Source organism: Cavia porcellus, unplaced genomic scaffold (genome assembly GCF_034190915.1).
Source record: "Cavia porcellus strain 051 isolate PalLab524CR breed Dunkin Hartley unplaced genomic scaffold, mCavPor4.1 scaffold_3, whole genome shotgun sequence".
NCBI lineage: Eukaryota > Metazoa > Chordata > Mammalia > Rodentia > Caviidae > Cavia > Cavia porcellus.
This window is the reverse complement of record NW_026947486.1, coordinates 20,188,847-20,203,940: the sequence shown is the minus strand read 5'-3', so window position 1 is coordinate 20,203,940 and position 15,094 is coordinate 20,188,847. Positions and strand designations below refer to the sequence as shown.

Genomic DNA, 15,094 nt, shown 5'->3' with positions numbered 1-15,094 from the left:
CCTGGCTTTTTCTCTTTCTTTTTTCTTTGTGATGGGTCTCACTGTGTTGCTCAGGCTAGCGATCCTGGTTCAGTCTTTCTGGCATTACAGATTACACATGCACACCAGTGTACCTAGCTTTTTTTTCCACACCTGTAGTTTTATGCATGTCAGGGAAGTGCTCTACCACTGAGTACACCTCAGCCCTCCAAAGAAAGATAATCTTTAAAAGTTTCCAAGAGGGACAGAGTATTAAGAAAAAGAGTAAAAAGTTGACTTCAGATAACCATTAGCTTAACACTGATAAAAGTAAGTCATGACACCTGCATATCATGTTTATAGCTGTGAAATTCATGTTTATATCTGCTAGGTGTGGTGACACGTGCCATAATCCCAGTATTTGGGAGACTAAAGTAGGAGGATCAGTGCAAGTTTGAGGCTGGCCTGGGCTATATACAGTAGTGAATTCAAGGCCAGCCTGGATGACATAGTGAGACCCTATGTTATTTATTTTTATTTTTTAAACTTTTTAAAAAGTAAAAATAAAAGGTAGAATTAAACCAAAAATAGAAGAAAATAACAAACATTAGAAAACATAATCCCTTATGAAACTGTCAATATCATTTTTCATATAGATTAATATTTTGATTCTTACATTTCTGTAAAAATAAAAAAGGCTCAGTCTAAACAACTTTGATAAAGGAACAAAATTAGAACCCCAACCCTCCCTAACCCCATGACTTATCACAAAGTTACACCAATCATGACAAAAAATGACATTGATAACAAGATATTCAAACCATCAAAGTATCAATATAAAGTCCCAAAATAGATACCCATAAAATAGGCATTTGATTTTCTGACAAAGATGCAAAAGCAGTTAAGTGGAGAAAGGATTGTACCCTCAATAAATATAGTAGAACAGCTGGATATCTACATGCAAAAAACCCAAACCTTATAGCACATCAAATATTTCTTAAAACATCCAAAATCAAGTCAAAATGGCTCACAGTGGGTTAAAAATGAAGACAGGTATGGCTGGACTGTTGCTTGGCTGAAGTCATTTTCTCTGGGACAATGTATTTTTTCCTTATCATATTAATGAAACAATGTGATGATTACACACATCACCCTGTTTGTAAACATGAACAATTCAGAACCACCAGAAGTGTGGAAAAGCACTAAGGTGTGGTATGATAATATAATCAACTAAGGGAATGGGAGGGACCCAGAAGAACGCAGTAATTCAAGGAACAAAAAACAATTTTTAAAAACTCTAATTTCTTTTTCTTATTTAAGAGAAAAAAAAGCACAGAAAAGAAAAACGTAAAGCAGAAGAGACAAGCAACAACAACAAACCCAATACAATAACAGTATAGGTTGACAAAACAAGATGATAGGAATTTGACAATGGTTGTAATACTGCATATGGTTACCTTCAAAAGGCTTGCTTAGAATAACAGATATAGGTGTAAAATTGATCTAATCATATAAATATTAACTGTTTTTTTCCAATAGCTATTCCAATTAGTAGTATAGTCATTTTAGCTATTGTAATCAGGGGTTGTGCAGAGAACAATTAGAATCAGAACATGGAGTTTATAATATTTTTTTATAATATGGTCACCAGGAGTTAATACAAGAAAATGCAGGAAATCTATCCACAACACCAAAAACATAGAATATTTAGTCAAGGGCCTAAATCCCACAGCAATGTCCCACATGAGTCCAGATAAAAGCCAGAGCCCACGACAATGCCTCCCACAAGTCCAGCTGGAGGTCTGGAGCCCACAAGAAGGACTCTTTTATGGATCCGTGCCGGGAAGACCCAAGGGTCAGCGGTGGAAGCCAGAAAGTCTATGCCAGCAGCGTGAAGGAGCTGTGCTAGTGGGATGAGGGTTCTACGCTGGAGCCGAGAAGTCACACAACAAAGACCAGAGCTGTCCTGAAAAGCACCACAGCCATCCTCAGCGACACGGAGGCCCCAAGCTCCTCTGACGACAAGCACAGTCGGGTACCTGCCAGGAAACAGCGTGACAAGTTCACCCTGGAGATCAAGTGGCACACGTCTTCCCCTCCAGAGCCAGGAAGAAATGCTCGGTGTGAGGAACAAAGCTTCTCCAGGAGAACCAACAGCTCAGACAGCAACTTGTAGGAGAACCACAATGTCTCCTTAATGCCTCAGCCCTCCAACAGCTCCCTTCTTCTCCACCTATTTATCCTGGCAACTTTCCTCTAGTGGAGCACCTTCGATTAGTGCCATGCTGATGTAATCCAGCGGGCACTAAATTGACCACTAGTTCTTAATCCATAACAGTTATCTTATGTGTGTGTGTGTGTATCTTCCTTTCCCCTATTCCAATTACTTTTCCTCTTTGGGCAGTTTCTTACTGAGACCCTATTTTAAAAAAACAAAACCAAGTAACATGGGAAGAAAGTATTCAAATGGAAAGAGAAATTGGGATAGGGAAAAGGAGACAAGAAGGAAGGGAAAAGATACAAGATAGTTAAGATTGTTATGCTACTACTACTAATTTCCCTTAGTTCACTGAAAATAAAAGTGTGCTAATATTGTTTGTACAATTAAAGACCTATATCTTATACTCTGAGTAACTAATTTAAAAATAACAACATGCAATGTATTAACCATTGTTATGCTCCTATTATCTTGTTTTGAAATTTTTACTTTTTCCCCTTTAAAATAAAATAAAAAACCCAGCCAAGCATGGTGGCATAAGTCTGTAACCTCAGCACTAGGGAAGCAGAGGCAGGAGGATTGCCTTGAGTTCAAGGCCAGCCTGGGTTACATATTGAATTCAAACCCAACTTGAACTATTTAGTGAGACCCTGTCTCAAAAAAAAGAGCAAAGAAACAAAAAACCCAATAGCTAAACTATAGAAACAGCTAAGATGCCTGTTAACAGACCAATGGATAAAGAAAATAGGGCTGGGGATTTAGCTCAGTGGCATAAGCGCCTGCCTTGCAAGCAGGCAGTTGTGAGTTTGATCCCCGGTACCGATAAAAAAAACGAAAAAGACAAAAAAAAAAAAAAAAAAAAAAGAAAAAAGAAAATAAGGTATAGGTCAGATGTGGTGGTACATGTCTATGATCTCAGGTTGAGGCAAGAAGATTGCTGTGAGTTCAAGACCAGCCTAGGCTACATAGTGAGTTCAAGGCCAATTTGAGCTGCATAGAGACTTTATGCAAACAAAAGTTAGATTAGATATTAATTTGGAGAGATTTTAATTATTCATAAGATGGCCAGGCACAGTGATGTACACCTGCAGTCCCAGCTACTTGGAAGGCAGCTATGCCTAAAATGTATCAATAAAACCTGACTGAAAACAAAACAACATAGGCTGAATTCTTAGAATTTTTTTAAAGACTTGAAGCAGAACATTTAGGTAAATGACAAGTGTAAAATCCTACTGTAACTGGGGATTTAGCTCAGTGGCATAAGTACCTGCCTTGCAAGCTCATGGTCATGAGTTTGATCCCCAGTAAAAAAAAATTCCTACTTGGCACAGGGTTTGGATGAGTAAAAAAAATTCTTACTGTAAAGTGCTAAAACTATGCTCTGTTTTGAATAAAACCAAGAAATGCTGCATTAAACAACAAAACAAAATAAAACAGAGCATGAGACCCTCTGGCCTCAGCCAAATGCTGGGATTACAGACATGACCTCCATGCCTGGCCTTTTCTATTGCTCTGTGGCATTATTATCACAGACTACAAAGCTTACAACAACATTCCTGCAACAAACATTATGCCCCAGTTTTCCCAGGCAGGAGGAAGGCCTGGCTTAGTTGGGTCATCCCTTAGTGTCTCACCCACTAGGACTACAGTATCATTTTAGACTTGACTGGCCTCACTCAGGCTTTTGGTATGATTCTCTTCCTTGTGGTTGTAGAACTGTGGGCTTCAATTTCTTGCTGGGTGCCACCTGGAGGCCACCCTCAGGTCCTGGTGGCAGCTTCCAGTTTTAGCTGCTTACATTTCCCCAGAGCATTTACCTATTTCGCGAGTCAAGGGAGTGAATATCTCCTCAGCAGATGATTGAGCCATTCTTTGTGTGTGTGGTGTTGGGGATGACACTGGGACATTATTTGTACTATAGGCAAAAGTGATACCTTTGAGCTGCATCCCCAGCCCTCAACCTTAGTTTTATTTTTGGAGACAGAGTAGCATTTTATAGTTCAGGCTGGCCTTAAACTAGCTTTTATAGCACAGGTTGGCCTCAAAAGCACAACAATCCTCCTACTTCAGCCTCTGGAGTGCTGGGATTACAGGGGTGCACCACACCCAGCTCAACCTAATTTTTAATATACTCAGATTCAGTCAGTCCCTTTGGTCAATCACACATTCAATATGAGCTAATTATGCAAAGATGTGAACCTAAATGGGGAGGCATGGGACGTGCCTTAACTTTGTGAGTATTGTGCCATTGGGGAGAATAATCTTCAGGTCCGACTCATAAGATGGTGTGGATTAAGGATTTTCACTGTATGTGTTTGTGACACTGAACACATGGAAGCAATTAAGATCTGTGGATTACATATATTCTTGGCCTTGGCCATCTGCGTGGATCTTTTCTTCTGTTTCAAGTTTTGCCATGTCACCAATTTTATTTTTTGGTACTGAGAAATGAACTCAGGATCTTTAAACTTTTTTATTTTGAGATAGGTTGTTGCCCTGTGGCTGAACTGCTCAGGCTGGACTATAATGTGCAATCATCCTGCCTCAGCCTCCCACGAGTGCTAGGATGTGGCCATGGATTTAGCTCAGTGGCACAAGTACCTGGCTGGAGAGTTGAGGTCATGAGTTTGATCCCCTGCACTAAAAAAAAAAAAGAGTCCTGGGATTATAGATACCTACCACCATGCCCAACCCATGTTTCCATTCATTGTGTTAATTACAAAATAAAAAGTGTTTATTGCTTTTATCTGATTATATAATAGTAATTATAACCTTTTTTCAGAAAATAAAATGTAAACAACAGTTTTCTTACCCAGAAATAACCACTGTTAATATTCCTTCCTCATTTTAATGTATATATATATATATATATATATATATATATATATATATATACCTGAAGATGGTACTGGAGATTGAACTCACAACCTTGAGCTTACTAAGCAAGCTCTTGAGCTGGTGAGCTAAATCCCCAGCCCTGTTTTCTGTTTTTTAATACAGAATCTTACTATGCATCTCAGGCTGGCCTCAAACTTGTGATCCCCTTGCCTCAGCCTCCCAAGTACTGGAAATTACAGGCATGTGGCACATTGCTTGGTTAAAATCTTGTTTCTTGTCCCGTATCTATTTTGCCTTCTGTTTGGTGCTGGAGATCAAACCCAGGGCCTCACAAATGTTAAACACTGTGTTCTACCATTGAGCTGGTTCTACCATTGAGCAGGAGCTCTGGCTCCTGATTTATCATTTAAATGTGTTTCCAGAACAATACATGGACAATAATATATATATGCATCTATCTATAATGAAAAAAACAGATGCAGACAGTAAATTAAGATAGAGATGGGAGGATGTTGGCAGGATGGAGGGAAGAGAGATAAAGAGAGGCAGATGGGGAGACGAAGACTGCAAAGGACATGAAAGGACAGTCGTGGAGAGAAGGCCTTGGCTAGCAGACAGTTGTATTTGAGCGTTCACTGAGTCATCGCCATTCTGACTTCGCGGTTACTGTAACTCCCTATTTCAGGTAGGGGCTCAGCACTACCCATCATAGGGGTGGAACCTGTCTCTCTACAAAGCACCTGCAGGGTCCGCAGCAGGCAGCTGTTTATCCAATAAGCAAAGTCCATCTCCTCCCCACGGAGGAAGAGCTAGGGACTGGACCCCATTTCACTTCACTAAGTTGATTTCCCTGGCTGTCTGCTAATCCACATTAAGGTCTGTTGCCCTAGCAACTGCTCTCCGACTGCCATGGCAACCATCAGCTGCAGTCTCAGACTCTCCACTTTGTCCTTGGAGCATCACCCCAGCAACACGCAGGCTGCAGAGGCTGCCAGAGCTGATGCTGCGCCTGCGTGGAGTGGGAGAGGAGAACTAGGCGGCTGGCTCCCAGCACGCAGCCGCAGAGCATCGCAGCCGTGCGCTACCCAGGCGCTGCGCACCTGACAGACGACCAGTTTGCCCGCCTGTCCGGAGCCCGGCTCGCAGGAGCAGCATGGCGGGGTCGCTGCTGCTCCGCGGGTCGCGGGCCGGGGGCGTTGGCCTTCTGGTGCTGCTGCTGTTGGGCCTCCTTCAGCTGCCCCCTGCACTCTGTGCGAGGCCCATAAAGGTGCGATTCCAGTCTGGCGCGGGTGGGGGTGGGGCAGGGGATGCTGAGGTCAAGGGTCGGGCCGCATCCTCACAGGAGCCACCCCAGGGGTGTGCGGGGACACTGGCAAGGGTGGCACGACTGCAGGCGTTGGTCTACGTGAGGTTGTCAGGGCGACACATCTGGGCCTGGCCTGAGACCTGTGGCGCTGTCCATAGCTCTAGGGTGCTTTCAGGAAGGGTGCGCACAGCCCTGTGTATGCGTTTGATGTGATGACAGCAGTGCAAGGGTGTTATGTGCTTGTTCATGAGTGTCCTACAAAAGTGACGTTTGTCCCCGTGTGTAGGGTGTGTGGTACTGAAGATGCTTTTTATGTGCGGCTTTTTTGGGCAGGTTCCATTGCTTTCTCAGTGACACCATGTGTGTTCATGAATCCTTATGTGTGATGGTGTGGCCCCTGGGCGTGTCTTGGCGTGTGTTCATATGTGTCTGTGATTTTGTTTTCCTTTTGGAAAGCACAGTCCTTGTGTATCCTTGGGCACACTCCATTCTGTCAAGCTGAGTGCCTGGGACTTTGGGTATGTGCTCTCGAGGCCGCTTCTTTGTGAAGCTGTGTCATTTCGGAGAGGAGCCATGATGTCCCTGTGCTGCATTGTGCCTCACAGGTGTTGCGTGTCCTTGCACCTTGGAGAGTGTAACTGCATGAGCATGTGTCGTTCTTTGCATGTGGCTGTGGCAGTGTTGGGCTGTGTGTAGTATCTCAGAAGCTGTCAGTCTTCATGCGCATGTGAGAGAGGAAAGGAAAGCTTGTTGGTAATTCCCCAGGAGCTGCTAGCTGCTGAGTAACAACCAAGGGCACTTCCTTTTCCTCTTCAGGGCCATCTGCATCAAGGAAAGAGGAGTTTTCAAATTATTAAATATTTTACATAGAACAATATATTTAATGTACATAGATTTGTATGCTTAATGTGCATATACTTAATTGGATGCATATTTTAAATATATGTACAATTGTAAAGACTAATGATAAAATGAGTCTTCTGTGTGCTCATTGTTCAGCTTAAGATTAATTAGAACCTGACCAGTAATAGTCAGAAGCCCCAGGGTGTCCCTCCACCCGTATCCTCTCTGCCTTACAATCCTTATCCTCTATGTATTTCCTGTCCATTTATCTCTTGCGTTTGTTTGAGGATTTTCGCATACATATATTGTATCTTTAAGCAATCTGCAGCATAGAAATGGAATCAAAGCCAGAATTTGCCTCCTGGTAGTCACTAGGGGTCACTAGGAAGTCCTTGTGTGTCGAGTCATCTCAGTCTGCAGTGGGATTCTGGAACTTGCCTTTTGTGTGTGTGTGTGTGTGTGTGTGTGTGTGTGTGTGGTCTTGTGACTTGAACCCAGGGCCTGGTTCAAGCGCCCTGCCAGAGTTACACCCCTTATCCAAACTTCTTTTATTGGTTCTACACTGGTGGTGAGATTCATTCATATTAAAGTGTTTGGCTATAATGCATTTAAATTCTTGCTTCATAATATTGTGTTCTATGAGAATAGCACAATTGATTTATTTTTGTATTACTAGGGATTGAGCCAGGACCTTTGTGTTACCACTGCCTTTTCACTGAGCTACATCCCCAGCCCTTGTTTTTTTTTTTTTTTTATTTTGAGACAAGGTCTTGTCAGATTGCCCAGACTGGGCTCCAATAGTTTTCCTGCCCCAGCCTTCCAGAGTGCGGTGGTTACACGCATGTACCACCACATCCAGTTTATATATTCATTCTTAATATGTCAGTGAATACTGAGTTGTTTCAGGCCTTTATTCCTCTCCCCACTTTTATGCTATCCCTAGCCCCACACTCTTTATGCTATTACAAACTGCTACTGTCATCTTTCACAAACTGATGTCCAGTAGTATATGTGTCAAAGCTGTTCTGGGGTGTAACACCTCGGCAGTGGGGCATAGGGTATGTATTTCTTTTTGGACATTACCAAGTTGTTCTTAAAAATTATTTTGATAATTTAATGTCTATCAGCAAAGTATGAGAGTTTTCATTTCTTTTTTCTTTCTTTGGAGTTTTCATTTCAAATCTGGTCCCCACTGGTCTTAAGGGCAAGTTCTGAGTATTAAAGCATTACTGGAGATTGCTGGAGATGGGTCTAAGAGTCTATCGGGGGTCTTACATGTATCTGGAGATATTTGGGGTCTCCTGTGGCCCTAGAAATATTCGTTATGGGGGGCATGGTGGCTTTGGTTATTTGAGGTTTGTGGAGTCCCCAAGTCAGAGGTCCTGGGCCTGTCCTAATGTGATGATACACTTATCTTCCCTCCCACGTTATCTTCCCATAGGACCCCCGCAGCCTAAGCGCAGCATCGCCAGCCATTGCCGAGGCTGGATCTCAGCGCCGCTTCCGCCGGGCGGCGCCCCGAGGAGAGGCGGCGGCGGGTGCGGTGCAGGAGCTGGCGCGGGCGCTGGCGCACCTGCTGGAGGCTGAGCGGCAGGAGCGTGCGCGGGCCGAGGCGCAGGAGGCCGAGGATCAGCAGGCACGTGTCCTGGCACAGCTGCTGCGCGTCTGGGGTTCTCCCCGCGCCTCCGACGCGCCCCTCGGTCTGGACGATGACCCCGATGCACCAGCCGCACAGCTTGCCCGAGCTCTGCTTCGCGCCCGCCTCGACCCCGCCGCCCTTGCAGCCCAGCTTGTCCCCGCTCCCGTGCCGGCCGCTGCGCACCGACCCCGGCCCCCAGTCTATGACGACGGCCCCACGGGCTCAGATGCCGAGGAAACTGGTGACGAGACGCCTGACGTGGACCCAGAGCTACTGAGGTGCAGGGAGGGGACTGACACTGCACCTCGGGAGGGCGGCGAGGGGAACTACATCATCCAGTGGTGACGAGAACACTTAAGTCCTAGGGAAGGGCGACGGTCTTGGGACCTAGCTAGGAGTCAGATCCCGAGAGGAAAGGTGTGAGGCACTAGAGGAGCAGTGCAGGACATGGCCTCCTGGCCCTGGGGAGGGAGGCCCAGGTGCCTGGTTTCTGCCTGGAAGGGGAGGCCAGGATGCTACCATTTCTGGCATGGGCGTGGAGAGAGAACTTTCGCTTCTTGAGAGCAGTGGGCCAGGGACACGGGTGGGGAAGGGCCAGAAACTATGGGTTGCAAGGTGTGCTGTTTAGCTTCCTGGTCTGCAGGGGCCACCTGCAGCCACACCCTCACTGCATTTTGCTCTGTTCCGCAGGTATTTGCTGGGGCGAATCCTCACGGGAAGTGCGGAGCCGGAAGCTGGGACCACCCCGCGCCGCCTTCGCCGCTCTGCCAACCAGGATCTGGCTCCTGACGTTCCCCCTGAAGGTGTTCTTGGGGCACTGCTTCGCGTGAAACGCCTAGAGAACCCCCCGCCCCCGGCGCCAGCGCGCCGTCTCCTGCCACCCTGAGCACCGCCTGCATCCAGCGTGCCCCAGAACCCAGGAGCAGGCCAGCTAGCCACCTGAACACCCCTGCCAGCACGTTGAGAGCTGCTTACCCCTCAACCCGCCAAACCCCCACCCCCTAGCCTTACAATAACAATATCTGAAACAGCTCTGTTTGTCTTTGTGAGCCGCAGTCAGCTAAGGGACTGGTGGGCTGGGGGTGGTAGCTGCTCTTGGGGTAGAGGGGCCGTAGGTCTTGCACTTAGCTACACCCGCTGTTCAGCCCATGCCTTTCCTCACAGGCACCTGACTCACAAGTGCAGCCATCCACAGGGACAATGGCAGCCCCTCCCTTCTGGGCCTGAGGTCTGTTTCAGGGCCCATTAGCATCTTCCAGGGGTTCCTTTTCCTGAAGATAAAGGTTGCCAGGGGGCCAGTGGCTGGTTTGGGGTCTTGACCTTTGCTTTACACTGATTATTCCCTCTGCTCCTGGTATCAGCAAGGTTTTAGCACCTACTCGTAAGAATTCCATGACCACTCTGACATTGTTTTCCTTTACTTACCTTATTGTCAGTCTCCATCACTTCCTAACCTTCTGTCAAAAAAGGTCCTGGGATTCTCAGTAAAAGAAAAAAATCTCCCCTTCACAAAGTTGATCTGAGGCGGGGAGAGCAACATGAATAATGCATGCTGTGCAAGAATTTACCTCCACATCCTTTGTGTACCCAAAGCAGGGCCTGGCATATGGAGGGCTCCCCCATATTTCTTGAATGAAACATTTATCATATTTCAAGTAACATTCCACCCAGTCTTGCTCCCACCCACATAACACTTGGTACAGAGGCAGCTTGGAAACGGGAAACATCATTTACTTAATCTTGTACAGAATCTCTTAAATTGGCATGACACAGCAAACTCCAGACAACCCCATATCACCAAAAACTCCTCACCAATTGCAAGAAAGAAAACTGTCCATCCATCCCCAATCACCAGTGATGTGTCCATGTTATTAGTAGCTTCTGAGGTATCTTCATCAAGTGAACTCCACCCTAGCCTGGGAGAGCAGCTGCTTTTCCTGACCAAGATCTTCAGGCCACAGAGCAGCCACAACTACACATAGCCTTCTTGTGCTGGGCCCTCTCTTCCCCTGCCTCTGCCATGGCTGCTTGGGCCCTTTGGATCTCATGGATGAGCAGGGCAAAGGCTTCCTCCACACCTTGCCGTGTCTTGGCTGAGGTCTTCACAAAGGGGACCCCCCATCTTTGGGCGAGAGCTGCAGCAGTGGCATGCACATCTCCAGCAGCAGTCACCAAGTCACACTTGTTGCCCACTAGGATGAGGGGTTGGGTGTGGCAAGGGCCCCAGCTGGCCCGCATCTGTTGCAGCTGGTCCAGAGTCGAAGGGTCATCAAGAGCAAAGACACCCAGTATGCCATCCCCAGCTGCCAGGCACTGGTTCCGCAGGGCCCTGTGGATATCTTGCCCCGCTGTATCCAGCACATTCAGAATGTAGCCTCTATTGTCCAGGGCTACCTCCTTCCAGTAGGAATCCTGGATGGTGGGGTCATGGTCCTCCACGAAGCACTGGTGGGTCATCTGGATGGTCAACGCACTCTTGCCCACACCACTAGCGCCAACCACCACTGTCTTGTACTCAGGCAACTTCTTGGCAGTATCCTTGCTGTGCACTGAAGCCTCAGGTCTCTCCTGGGAGCTGGGGTTCCAGGTGCCCGGGCTCATGGTGACATCAGTTGGTGGCAGTGGCAGCTCCATGCCCCAAAAGGCAATTCAGGAAAGAGATAAACAGCAAGGTCTGCTAGTGAAGATGGAAGAAAGACAACAGTGAAGAGAGGTCAGGGCAAACCCGGGGCTAAAAGGACAGGTGAGTAGCATTGAATTAACCTTTGTAGAGCACTTATGGTATGCTAATCACCACCTAATATCCTTCTAAAAGGACAAGTACACAGCATGCATTATTCATGTTGCTCTCCCCGCCTCATATCAACTTTGTGAAGGGGAGATTTTTCTTTTTTTACTGAGAATCCCAGGACCAGGCAATAGGGTTGCCTACCACTCAGCTATCCCCTCAACCCCAAGGCAGTATTTTTCAGGCCACTTTACTAAAATATAATTTTTATTCCATAAAGTTCAGACTGGCCTTGAACTGTCAAGGATCATCTTGCCTCAGCCTCCTAAATACTGGGATTACAAACATGCACCACCAGTTCACCCAGTTAAAATGTGCAATTAAATGAATTTTAGCATATTTATGAAGTACTGTGAAGTTTGCAGAGGGAGGGCAGGATTTTGTTTATTTTAGTGGACATTGAAACACAGCCTCCAGGTGGCCAGTTCGGTCCCAGGGTTTGTGTTCTAAAAGAATATTAGTATCTGAAGAGATAAATAAACCAAACAAATTAGGTTAATTATATAGTCTATTAACTATTTTCATTAGAATTTAGTCTTATTAACTATTCAAAATATATTTACTGAAAACCTCCTGTGTGGCAAGGACATAGAAATTAAAAAAAAATAGATGACCCCTGACCCCTATGAATGTTATATTCTACATTATTGTCTATAATTCCATATTGTCTGGCAATAGGTAACAAGATAAATATGTAAAATATATTTCAGTAGGAGGTGCTCAGCTAATGTTAAGCATTTTTTTTTTTGTCTTTTTCGTTTTTATCGGTACCAGGGATGGAACTCACGACTGCCTGCTTGCAAGGCAGGCGCTTATGCCGCTGAGCTAAATCCCCAGCCCCATGTTAAGCATTTTTACTATTATTCAATCTTCCTTAATTAATTCAAGCATTTCCTGTATGCCAGACTTTGTGATACAGCACTGAACAAAACAGATTCATCTGGCCTTGAGAGCTTTAGATTCTAGCAGTGTGAGACAATAAACACAATAAGGAAATTAACTTGCATGTTAAAGAGGATTGGCACACAGCAGGTGCTCAATTTGTATTAGCTATTAATAGCAAATTGGCCTGCAATTCTAGCACTTAGGAGGCTGAGGCTGGAGGATTGATGTGAGTTTGAGGCCAGTCTGGGCTACAAAGTGAGTTCAAGGCCAGCCTGAACTGCATAGTGAAATCCTGTCTCAAAGAGATAAAAAAAAAAAAAAACTACAAAAAAAGCAAATCACCATTAACTCATTAAATGTGCCTCCCCGTCTGGTTTGGGAGTTGCCTTCATTGAGTGCACCATTACCATAGTCTAGAAACCAAGGAGCAATGGTAGTCTGGGGGCAGATCCAGGGTTCCAGATGAGTTTGGGTTGTGCAGATCAGGGTGAGATGGAGGGATTCCTGAAAATGTTCACTGCAAGTCTCTGCCCAAAAATGGGGGCAGGATGAAGAGAGGAGAAAATAGCTTTGGAGGCACCCATCCTTTGGGGAAGAGAGAGGAAGATGTGGCTGTGAAGATAGACTTGAGGGGAGACCAGGAAAGAGAGATCACCGTTGAAGATGGTGGCAGTGGGGCAGATGGAAAGGACAGGCAAGGTTCTGGTAGATTCTGAAACTGGTGGGCTGTCTCTAGAGGTGAATAGGTGGAAGAGGGGGAAGGCAAGTTGGGGCTGGATCAACTGAAAATTTGGGGTGCCATCATCAGAGGCAGGGAAATATAAGAGAGGCTCTCCCCTTGGCCAAGTGCTGGTAATGACCACAGGTGCCCAGATAGCATCTTCTGAGAGTGTGGTACACGCAGGCTGAGCCCCAGCTGGGACACCCTAGGGGTGGGGCCTAGGTTATGGTCACCAGGACTCCCATATCCCATGAGGAACAGGGCGCTCAGAGAAGCAGAGTGACAGACTGGACTACATCACAAGGCCCCAACACAGAATTGGGGTCCCAGCCTTGTTCTGAGCACAGAGCCCTCGCTGTGTCAGGTGCTACTGCAGTGTCCCCAAAGGGTCCTTGAGACCCTGCGAGTGCCCACTTGACGCTGCCTGGCCCAGTCGGCAGCCTCCCAGCCGCGCCACAAAAGTGAGGAAGAAAGGAAGGGCGTGGGCCCCCTTCAGGCTCGGGCAACCAGCGCGGTCCTGCGCTTTGTTTTGTCCGAGGCAGGGGAGATGAGGGGATGGAGGTAAGCAGGGTTGACCCCAGGGCCGCATCCTTGAGCGCACCTCCAGACCGCATAGTGGTGCTCCGGTCTAGTTTCGGGCGCCATCCTGGGAATCAGCCCCCGCTTCCCGCAAAGCACAGGCACCCGACCCCGCACGGTGAATGTAAGGCTCGCTCCCCTAGAATGAATGGTGGCGGGGAAGGGTACCCTCGACTCCAGCGAGGAGACCTTCAGGCCCAAATGCGGCTGGGATCCGGGCGGTCGGTCCGCTCACCTGAGTCCCGGGAGCTGTGTGGTGGGACACAGCGGGCAGCTCTGACAGGAGCAACCCGGGCTAAAGCAGCTCCCCACCAGGTGGCGGGTAGGGGGCAGTAGGCATGCGCAGTCTGCCTTCGCGCCCCCTCCCGCCCACCCCAACGGTCGCGCGCGGCCCAGGTGGTGCTGCAACCACCTGCGACATGCGCGCGAGGGGCGCTCTGGCTGAGTCTTGCTGCGCCTCTCTCTTGCCTGTGCTCAGAATGGTCAAGTTTGACCTGGCTGAACCATTTGAACTGTTTTGGTGGGTGTTTGGGGCGCGAGGAGCTTGTGACAGTTTAAACTCAGCTGTTGGTAGGTTTGGTGGGGTTTGGGTCTGTCCAGAGGGAAAGAACTTCACGGGAGGGGCTGACTCTGTCAGGGCCAAAATAACGGATCAGAGATGGATAATTCAAATTACAAATTTCCCAGACTCTCTTGCAGCTAGCTAAGCACAGGGACACAGTTCTGATCCGAGTTAATTAGTAGAGGTTTGGAGGTGAGCCATCTACAATGTTAGTGCAACTGGGCTGGCCCAAGCCTTCTTGCCCTTCCCCTCATTTGACCTTTCCTTTCTGATTAGGTGGGTCTCTGGTGGTCATCTTGGGATCTTAAAGTGGCAATAAAGTTCCGAAACCTCAGCAAAAGCAATTCTTATGTGAGAGAACTAAAACTCCAAAATTGTGCTCCAATTTCCTACCTCTGGACCAGGATCTCTACCCACAACCCCCAAATCCAGGTGAAGTTTGAACCCACCCTACCAATTAGGTCAACCAGACAGATGGGGAAACTGGGGCATGTGGAGGATACTTCCAGATAGTTTCCCTTGTATTCTTGGCCTTGGCTGTGGCTGTAACTGGCTGTGACACCTGTTTCTAAGGCAGAGACTCATTTTCTCATAGATTCTACTATTAAATCTCCAATGGAGCCAGTCAAGCCACTTGTTCTATTTTCAGTTAAGATTTTTTTGGGCAATGGATGGATAGAAGACTGATCTGTTGAAGACCCCTCATTCCTTTATTATTTATCAGTCCTGCTAGATAAGGGATGTGGAGGGGTCTCAG

The 15,094-nt window shown here is 46.9% G+C and overlaps 2 protein-coding genes across 2 annotated transcripts; one reads left to right on the top strand and one right to left on the bottom strand.

The window, feature by feature from the left end:
* Nucleotides 1-6,027: 6,027 nt before the first annotated feature.
* Pcsk1n (proprotein convertase subtilisin/kexin type 1 inhibitor) lies at nt 6,028-9,834 on the top strand. Its single transcript, XM_003462560.5, has 3 exons — nt 6,028-6,281; nt 8,605-9,080; nt 9,493-9,834. Exons 1-3 carry the CDS (start codon nt 6,168-6,170, stop codon nt 9,686-9,688), a joined length of 786 nt encoding a protein of 261 aa, XP_003462608.1. The 5' UTR covers nt 6,028-6,167; the 3' UTR covers nt 9,689-9,834.
* A 684-nt stretch (nt 9,835-10,518) lies between these two features.
* On the bottom strand, nt 10,519-14,999 carry Eras (ES cell expressed Ras). Its single transcript, XM_063245808.1, has one exon. It carries the CDS (start codon nt 11,434-11,436, stop codon nt 10,753-10,755), a length of 684 nt encoding a protein of 227 aa, XP_063101878.1. The 5' UTR covers nt 11,437-14,999; the 3' UTR covers nt 10,519-10,752.
* Between the last annotated feature and the right edge of the window lie 95 nt (nt 15,000-15,094).